The following is a 10,254-nucleotide window of genomic DNA, read 5'->3' on the forward strand; positions in this document are numbered from 1 at the left end:
CATGGTGATAACCATGCGCTTCTGTCTCTTTCAGCCACTGGTGTTCGGCGCCATGATCCACCGGGACGAGGCGTTCGAGGCCATCTTCACCCAGTACATGAAGATCATGACCACCTCCAAGCCTCCAGCCAGCGCCGAGCTCTAGACCGGGGCCGCATCCCGAAGAGGGGGAGGAGCCTCCTGAGATTCAACAAGACCGGAGGAAAAAGAAATGAAGGGGAGGAAAAAAACAAAAACAAAAAACCTAACCAGGCTCTCTCTGTGACCCCTCTCTTCTGATTTCCTCTCCGCCGACCTGCTCAGTGATGATTGTCGGCCAACTTTAATCAGTAGAGTTCCTGTTTAGGTCACATCGGAGGGGATGCGTTGGAGCGTGGCGGCCTCCACAGGCAGGATTTTAGGCAAGGATTTTTAGCAAGGATGGACCTGTTTTTTTTCCTCTTTTTTTTCTTACTCTATCAGCAGACAGCAGGCGAGGAGGCTGGTTCTCCTCCCACCTGATCGACTGACTGCTCTCCTGACTTATTTTGGTCCGTGTTTGCATGTGCGTGCGTGCGTGCGGTGTGTGTACGTGCGTGTGTGTTGCTGTTTTCTCAGCCCGCCCTCTTCTCCCAGAGTTGGCGGAGTGATTGTGTGTATGTGTATGTGTGTGTGAGAGAGTGTGTCACTGTGGCCGTGACAACAAACAGCAAGATGTACAATCAGAGACAAAAATGTGTATGTTACAGCTTCAGAAACTCTTGTGCGCTCTGTGGCTACTTAATAACTGTGAGTTTGGTTGTTAATTATTATTATTATTATTATTTTTCATGCCTGTTAGCTGTGAAATCCTCAGATCGCCACTTGAATTACGCTGAGCCTTTCTGTTGTTACCCCCCCCCCCCCCCTATTTTTATTTTTCTTCCCTTCCCACAAACTGGCAGCCTCTGTGCTTTTAGTCTTTCTGAGCTGCTTCAGCATCTGTCTCAGTGTACGTGTGTGTGTGTGTGTGTGTGTGTGTGTGTGTGAATTTTCTGGGTATCTTTTCTTTTTTTTTCTTTTAAAAAAAATGCCTTTCTTTTTGTGTAATGTTGCTACTAACTCAGCGCCTTCAGATGTTTTAACTGCTGGTCTGCCAGTGCACAACCGTTGTTAGGTGGTTTCAGCGTTCACAGCCCTTTCCCGCTCGCATTCTGTTTTCCGAGCTCCTCTTTTCCGCGCTGTACGTGAACGGAACGTCCGAGTAGCCTCCCCGCACTTTAACTGGAATTGCAGAAAACGAGTGAATAATTTCGCTGGAAGCCACAAAGGTTGGCGTTGGCGCACGTAGCAGTGGAGGTCAGGTCGTGCAGTTTATTACAACTTGAACAAATGTAGGTCGCGTCCTGCAGGTGTCAATAGAGTTCGCAGTCGGTGGCTCAAATCACTCAGACAGTCCCTCAGCTGGCCAGAGAAGAAGAAATTTCAATATCTGCTAGATTACTAAATTCTTTGTATTAGAAATTTGAAATCAATTTTGAACATCTGTGAGTAGCACGTCGGGCTATTTGAAGATACATCTGTAGGCTGAAATAAAGGATTCACAGCACACGTCAGACTTTTGAAATGAGACTACCAGGATTATGAGCTAGCGTAGACATGATTTATGCGTCATTTATTATCACCCCCTGTGGAGCAGAGACCCTCTCCATGTGTCTCATTGCCGATCATTTTCCTTTTTCCTTGTTGAAAGGTGTACAGAGGAAGACCTAGTGGACATGTTCAGCGTCACTTTATTTAAAGGCGTTGCATTTGCAAGACCAGAGCAGGTCTCTGCTCTTGCAGGACGGCTCAGGTGTACGGAGATAATGCCAAACTAGAGGAGAAGTTGGAGTGTGTTTTGTGGAAACGGCTTTTGAGACTCAGAAATAGGAGGCTGTCAAGGGGCTTCTACCACTCCTCCACTTACTTCCTGCCCAGCAGTGCAAGCCGCACAGTCAAACAGGAGACCTTGACATTTAAAGGCCCCATATCAGCACCAGTTTCAGATATTTACTTTTCATGCTAGACTCCAGTGGAGCACCCTTAGAAGGGCCAATTACAACAACCTCAAAAAACAAAACAAAAAAACCCCTGTGATGTCACAAAGGGTGTATTTTTTATTTTATTTTATTTATACGGACTGTGTTTTAGTGCACAATTTATGAAATGTAGATCCCATTGGCCAAGTGAATGTTGCACAGTATGGGGCCTTTAAATGTCTGTTTATTCTTCTTAGTTTTACACTGGATAATATTTGGTAAAACCATCAACGTCGTACTTGTGTCACAAATTAAGAGAATTGTTTTCTGTTGGATTCCCTTCAGACAGAAAATATCCAAGTTTCACTTAAAGTCTCCTCCTGTGTTATTAGAATCAGCTGACCTGGATATGAAGTTGCTTGGTGAGCAACGGACCAGATCAGCATATATTATATTATTTAGTTGTATAAATTCAATAAAAATGGATACTTTTCTTTGACCATCCATTGAAATGATTTGGCCTGTTAACAGGCTGCCTTTTTGACATGTTGTTTTTTCCATTTCAGTTTAGAAATACATTTGACTTGTGAAGGTGCGGGAGAGAAGGAAACTTTTCAGACTGTTGGTAAAACAACAAAAATGTCATAGTCTTAAAGCTTTTACTTGTTAGCTCTGCAGGCTAGGCTAAGCTCAAATAAGGCACAGAATGTATCACCTTCTAAATGTTTAGCTTTTTTTTTTTGATTATTATAATTTTTTTTGTTTGCCAAATCTTTAATTTTCTGCCTGCCATGTTCTGCGTACACTCATGTTTACAGAAGGTTGTATTAGCTGTAATTTTGTTAATTGGCTTTTTTTTTTTTTCTTTCTTCCTTTTAAACCCAGTTTGAATTCCTTTGTCTCCGGAGTTATGATGACTGGTCACTGACTGAATGTTTCAGCACTCACTGGCTCTGTCTTCTCTCTGTTCAACTCACGAGGAAACTCAAGTCGAAGCAGCAACACGCTATTTCGGAATCTCGTACATGGTAGCACTTTGTCACATTGGATTGTTGTGTAGCTGAGCAGAGACGATGTCAGTGTTATTGACTTTGTCCACTGCAACTTGGTGCACCGTTTTTGGAGTGTATAGCGAGGCAGAAATAAATTTTGCTATTTAAATTGACAAAACATTGTTCACTCATGTTCTTGAATGCCCTCAATGCTAAATAGGAGCTAATGTTAGCAGCTTACCAGGCGAGGTAAGATAGGACCAATATTACACTTTTAGTAACCGTTTTTTGGCTTGTTTGTTGCCGAGTTTACATATTGCGAGATTCAAACACAATACAGCAAGTCATTGCCATTAAATAAAAAAATGGTAAACCCTTAAAATTAACACAGTGGTATCCACACATTCAATTCTAGAACTTCGTATTAATAAACCTACAGTTTGAAATGTATTTAGTCAGTGGGTAAGAAGTTAGCATATTCAGTCTTCTATTGGTCCCTCATAGAAATACATTATTAGATTTTTTTGTTTGTTTTGTTTTAAAACGACCCTTACCATAATTTGATCACATTATTAAAATAAGAACTCCCTAAATGTTGATTATATTTTTTGATTTTTGAAACGTTGTAATGGGCTTAGCGACCAGTTTTAACTCGGTGTTGCGTTCACAGCCCTCACCTTCCTGTCCGTTTGAGCTGCTTTTCCCCATTCTGTCAAGATGCGAGATAATGCTCCACAGGAGCGTCAGGATTCTAGACATGTTTTACACCAATAATCTTATTTCATGTCGGCATTGAAAAAAAGGAAGAAAAACTTTTAAATCAAGAAAAAGTTTGGGTTATGTTTTGTGCTAAGAGTAGCAACACGTCAAACTCGGGACAGTGATTTAGCCGCAAAGTGATAACCGTCGTTGTGTGAGTTACTCGTTGTGACTTGCTGTAACGGGTTTCCATTTTCTTCTTCTTTTTCTTTTTCTTTTTTTTTTTTTTTATGTCAGAGGAATTTGTACAAAAATAATTCACGTGTACATCGGAAAAAAAGTTTTTAAAAAGACGTGTCTATTGTAAAGGATGATGTCATGTACATTTTCTTAATTTAAGTAAATTAATTTATCGTATTTCGGTCTTGGCTGTTTTTATTTTCTCGCAATGTAAACAGTCAGCTTGACAGGAACATTCTTGTTGGCATGACGCAGTACCTCAATGTAGCCACACGAGGTCACTCGAAGACTTCAAACCACAGGTATCCTACGGTGGCCAAAAAGGGCCAAACACAACACAGTTGCCTGCAGCCTAGTTGACGACAACAGCTGCAGGTATGCAAACAATGCGAATTACAACACATGTGTAAGCAAGGTACAAAAAGAGGATCGTGGTGCAAACGACAATAAAAAAAAAACATGCAAGACATAAAACATATACGTAATCATCAAATGCGCTGCAAACAGAGAAGCGATGCAAAGCACAACAGGTGCAAACCAAGAAAACAAATGCAAACGAAAAAAACAAGACAAACAAGACAAACAAACAAACATAAACGCTGCATATCCCAGTCACTACAACGGAAGTGCTCCAAACCTGCGGGGGCGCACTGAGAGGAAGAGCGGAACAACTCAATGGAACAGCACACAGGTAGGCCAAGGAGGAGGACTGACTGGCGGTGTTTCAGACAAGCGGGAAGGTACGACTTAGCACGGCAATGTGATTTCTGCAGGTTTGGAGCACTTCTTGTTGTAGTGACTGGTTTATGCAGCGTTTTTTTTTCCTTTCTTTTTTTAATTTTTTTTTTCCGTTTGTTGGTTTGCATCTGTTGTGTTTTGCATCGCTTCTCTGTGTCGCATTTGATGATTAAGTATGTTTTCATGTGTTGCGGCACGTTTTTTTGTTTTGTTTTGTTTTTTTACATTTGCCACACGATCCTCTTTTTGTACCTTGTTTAGACTTTTGTTTGTGTTTGTGCATTTGTATTGTTTCCATACCTGCAGCTGTTTTAGCCAACTAAGGCGCATTGGGCAGTTGTATTGTGTTTGGCCCTTGTCGGCCACCTTGTCGTATGTGTCGAATGAAAATGAATGAATTAAAAATGAGTCGACGTTTTCCACAAGGGAAAATCTCAGTCACGAAGCACAAACAAACATAACTGAAAGGTAACATGCGATTCCTGTTCGTCGTCTTGATGCTTCTGAAGTAGGGTTGCCCCGGGAAAAATAAAATCCCTCCCAGGACACAATTTGTCCCGTTTTTTAGGGAAAATGGCAAAACCTCTTTTGATTTCCGTCTGTGGTCTAGATAGGGTTGCCAGCCCTCCCGTAAAATACGCGATTGTCCCATAGGCAACTAAAAAACCTGTCCCGTAATGAACTGAGACGGGAGGTGGCAACCCTATTCTGAAGGCACCACGCACCATTAGTGAGCCAGTAAACTTCGGGCGGGGGTTTAACAACTTGCTTACAGCTTTCTCCTCCAAAAGCGGTTTCCGTGTTGGAGCTTTCTTATGTTTCGATTGAAAACATGACATTTTAAGCTTAACAAAAGTCTTTGTTTAGCTCTAAAGAGGTGTGTATTGTGTCGGAGGAACGATAGCTGACGTTTCCGTTGCTCCAGTTTGGGGAAACGACAACAACAAAAAAAAAAAGGTAGCAGTAACTTTGATGAAGTCGGTGTCACTCGGAAAACGACACCTCGGAGGGTCGTTCCCTCCGTCCCACCCTGCCGCTCGGCTTGATGGATAGCCGAGTATATTTAGTCAACCCAGAGGGGGCGTCGCCTAACATGGAGGTCACCCGCCATCTGACGCACGGGTGTTTTTCTTTTTAAAAACTCACAAGCTTCTAATAACCTCGCATAAATACCTGTCACTCCGCCCTGTAGCCCCCGCACTCCCGCCTGTCATCACTCTGTTCGCGAACTGGGCCATGAGAATGAAACACAGCTCGTCATATTATTTTGAAATGTAATCCAACGTAATTTCCATGAAACTGTTGTTGTACGACACTCATAAAGTTTTTTTTTTTTTTTTTTTTTTTTTTTAATCCCCACCATTGTGCACGTTGGAAAAAAACAAACCAAACAAACTGCAGATTTTCAGAGAACTTTTACCAAAACCTGCATGTGTGTGGGTTTTCACCGGCAACTGTGTTGCAAATATCTGCACTCAGATTTGAGACTAGCAGCAGGTGGCGTCATTCTCCAGCCAGAGAGCTGTATTGCTGCAGCAGTGGGAGGCAGAGCAGAGCGGCATGATGATGTCACCCAAAGGCCCAGGCACACAGCAGTTTAATGAGCTGCTGCTCCGTATCAAATATGGCTTCTTATTTTTTTGGGGGGCCTGTCGAAAATGTTCAATTAATTTTTTTCCCCTGTGCATCATTTTGGTTTTGGTCTACAGACGGAAGATCAAGTCTAGGTTATAAAGGTTATAGTGCACTTTTTTAAATATAACTTTTAATGAGTGCAACGCTGAAGTATAATTTGCTTTCCTCGCTCAGTTTGTTTTTATCAGAATTTATTGAGAATCTCAGGTGTCAGACAAGCTGTGGTTACACTCACAGTGGGGATCAGTATATGATTGTAAAGCTGTGATGAGTTGAGGTGACCTCTGTGTGTGTGTGTGTGTGTGTGTGTGTGTGGGGGGGGGGGGGGGGGGGCTGTCCATCAGTCATTAGTTAAATGGCGAAACGATGCAGCTCCCAGTAGGACGGCAGTCTCATTTTGCCCACAATGACTCACACGGCCGACAATGGTCTCCCCGCGAGCATCATCCATCTGCTCGTCCTCTGACTCACCCATCGGGAAGCTCTGGACACAATTTAACACGTCGCTGCCATTCCTCAAAAACAAAAGGAGCGGTCTGTCTGCCTTTATCAATCTGCGTCAGTTGCAGAGACAGAGACAAATAAGCAGCTTCATGCGTGATAATGAGCTGAAGCTATTATTATTATTATTATTATTATTATTATTATTATTATTATTATTATTATTATTATTATGTCAGAATTATGCAGATAACTAAATAATCCAATTATTCATAAAATATAAATATCTTAATTTTCCTTTTTTACTCTATAAATATTTTTTTCCCCCAATTTCTTTATCATGAATATAATTTTCCTTCTCTTTGCAAGGGCATTCTATTGTATTTTATTCTAAGATAGCTGCTTGACGCCCTTTTATAGCAAAAAACAAAACAAAAAGCCAGGAATTTTTAATTTCTTCTTTCTTTGCAGGTGATCCACTCTTGTGAGAGGATTCAGCTGTTTCTACATTCAGGCGCCGCCTTATGTGCTAATCCACTAAACACGACGCACACTGTGTTTGCAGTGCATATCCATATCCATGCAGTGCATATCCATGCAAACGCCACGCCAGCAGACCAAACTGACAACCTGCCCGAGCGGTGATGATGCTCGATGGAAGTAATGTGTTCCTGAGGGGGCAGAGGAGATGTACGCCTCCCGCTCCGTCTGAGGCAGACAACACGTGTGATATTGTGGCTGTTCTAGAAAGATTTCCCATTGAAAATTCTTTGCTTCATGTATTACTCATACTAATTTTCCCAACTGCCTTTTGAGAAAGAATCAAAATGATTCTCTTTTTTCTGACCTTTGAAGCACTCGCTGTAGCCTTGACTGTGTTTTTTTGACTGGCACGCCAGGCCAGAGGTGTAAAAAGTATTGACATTCTGTACTTGAGTAAAAGTAAGGATAGTGGTGAAAAGAAATACACTGGTAAGAGTTACAGGAATGATTCAACTCCTTTAGTCAAGTGAAAGTAAGAGAATACGGGTTCATGAAATGTAAGAATAACAATAATCAATGTCATTTTGTACATGTTTATTTTTCTCTGTCGTGAAAATGTAGTGAACAGTGACTCCAAAGTCGAGGCGCTCTAAAAATAATCTCCCTCTAAAATATCATCCACTTTTATATTGAGCTACACAACAGCAAAGTTCGAATGGTTCGAATAGTTCAACAAATACTATAATAAATAATAAGTGAATTACTTTGAACAGAATATTTTGAAGACTTTTAAAAACAAAAGCAACCAGCATGTTTTTCCAATGTAAGGAGTAGAAATTACAGATATTTGTGTAGAAATTTAGCCAGTAAAAGTAAAAACTCGTCATAGAAAGAAATACTCACGTAAAGAACAGGTACCTGAAAAATGTACTTAAGTACAGTTACAAAGTATTTGTGCTTTGTTCTGATGCTAGCGTGAGACTTTGTGGAACTGAATCTTCCACACATTGCAGTGCCTCTGAATAGCACACCTCAGTTTTCACACCAATTTATAGTGTCGCTAGCTGCTTTCGGGATTCCGCAGCCAGTCTGCGTTATTTTCACAGTAACAAGAGCAGGAAGTCACTGCTAGCAGGTGCAGTTCAAACCCACAGGAGCGACTGCTACTCTTGCTACTACGAATGAGGTATTTCATTTTACTCAAGTCAGATTTCATTGATATAGCGTTGTTAATACATTCAAATGCAACACAAGATGCTTCACAACATGAAACCAAAACAATAGTTAAAAAACCAGCCCCTCGCCCCATCCTAACAACACACACACCGCCACACTACACACACTTGGACACATATAAAAGAGAAGTCGACGAGTTTTGACGCGAGTTTAAACAATTGTAATTCTAAGTCACCCATCCACACCTGTCCTCCCTCTTTTCCTGCATAATCATTTTCATACGACCCCTAATAATAGAACCACTAACATTAGCCTGTAAAGATTAACCACACATGCTGAGCACTCATCATCACACATGACCAAAAAAAATAATAAATTCCATATGTCGGAGCAGAAGTCATTATTATGCAGCCCAGATGAGGTGGAACCATAAAAAACGAGCGGCACTTGAGCTGCTTAATGTCCACAACGCATATCTGCATGATGTATTGAACACAAGTAGTTATGTTAATGAGGTCATTAATTAAGCTAATTCACATTCATTAGCAAATAATTCCATGTCAGCATACTTGTCTCACCATAATGGCCAGTATTAATGGGAGCCTGGCGTCTTTACTTATTGAGGAGCTATAGCAGCTTGGTGAAAATGGTTTGCCTGCTCATTAATATCTAAATTTATCCAGCGAGGTGTTTCAGATGCTAATTAGTTCTCCACTCTGCTGGCGGTGGGATAGAGATGCTAACTTTAGTTGTGCCCCAAATCGCAATTTTCTGTTGGTGTTCTGTGAGTGCAGTAGCTCTCAGTGTGGTGGATTTCCTGTGCGACGAACACATTTTGACATGGGATTGTGTTGTTGTTGGGCGGTGTTTTCCTAAACGGACGGTACACTGCTGTTTTGCACATACTGGAAGTTCAGACAGGGTCACTTTGTCAAAAATAACAATTTATTACACATCACACGTTAGGTTAATCAACACGTTAGGTTCGGCGGTATGGTTCTGCTTGGGGTCCCCCTGCCCTTCCACGCAAGCATGCGAGGAAGCCCGAGGCGGGAAGCCCTTCCCGCCCTTCACGAGCCATCGTGAAAGGCATGAGGCAGGGAGGGCAGCTCAGGTTCGTTTTGGGGACTCCCTCTGCCACGCGCTTGCGTGAGAGGCCACGAGCCATCGTGAAAGGCATGAGGCAGGGAGCCCAGCGGCAGCAACTACGAACCAACCCTGCAGAACCAGAGCTACAGAGAGAAATGTTATAGTTCATGTGATGGAGGAGCAGGGGAGGAGGTGGGTTGTCGATCGCCGGTGAAGAAGCAGAGGAAGATGATCTGTTGGGGTGGCTTTAAAAAGGGCACTTCTAAAAGAGGCTGACGAATAGGAGCTGAGGGAAGTGATGTAAGCCTACAGCTAATTAGGGTCACGCAGCTGGAATACTAATAAGGCGGCGTCATGCCCTGTCAGAACTAACGCTTCGCTCGATTTATCAACTCTTTTTGCCAATATCATATCTTAATATTGATAATTGTATTTGGACTGTTTTGGAGTGCAAGGTGCAAACTCATGAGGAATACAGTACATTGAAGATGACAGATTACCACACTTAATTACCACACTCAAACATACCCCACAATGTCAGTACCTGATAAAGTTTTGCCGCAGTAGCTAGGAAGACGCTAGGTAGCGAGCGGTTGTTGCAACTATTCAGCGACGTCACCAATATGGCATTGGGAGGTGTAGTGTGTGAATTGTTTGCTTACACAGTTTTTAGACTGAGTCCGCTGCCTTTTTCACTCGTCTGTGTTAACAGTCTAATCCAAAAGTTTCTGGATTAATCTGTGCGAACTTGAACGTGGGGGCAAACCTGCTGCCTGATCCTG

General features: G+C 42.1%; 1 protein-coding gene across 4 annotated transcripts in view; it reads left to right on the plus strand.

The window, feature by feature from the left end:
• gramd4a (GRAM domain containing 4a) overlaps positions 1-3,149 on the plus strand; it is a 39,033-nt gene extending 35,884 nt beyond the window's left edge. For all 4 annotated transcript variants that reach the window (XM_076011514.1, XM_076011516.1, XM_076011518.1 and 1 more), the window contains one exon: positions 35-3,149. In XM_076011514.1, coding sequence (XP_075867629.1) covers positions 35-145 — 111 coding nt within the window. In that variant the 3' untranslated portion in view covers positions 146-3,149. The remainder of the gene's footprint in view (positions 1-34) is intronic.
• Positions 3,150-10,254: the final 7,105 nt, after the last annotated feature.

The sequence above is a fragment of the Nelusetta ayraudi genome, unplaced genomic scaffold (genome assembly GCF_046127955.1).
Source record: "Nelusetta ayraudi isolate G7.1 ecotype Tasmania unplaced genomic scaffold, CSIRO-AGI_Nayr_v1 ptg000135l, whole genome shotgun sequence".
Classification (NCBI taxonomy): Eukaryota; Metazoa; Chordata; class Actinopteri; order Tetraodontiformes; family Monacanthidae; genus Nelusetta; species Nelusetta ayraudi.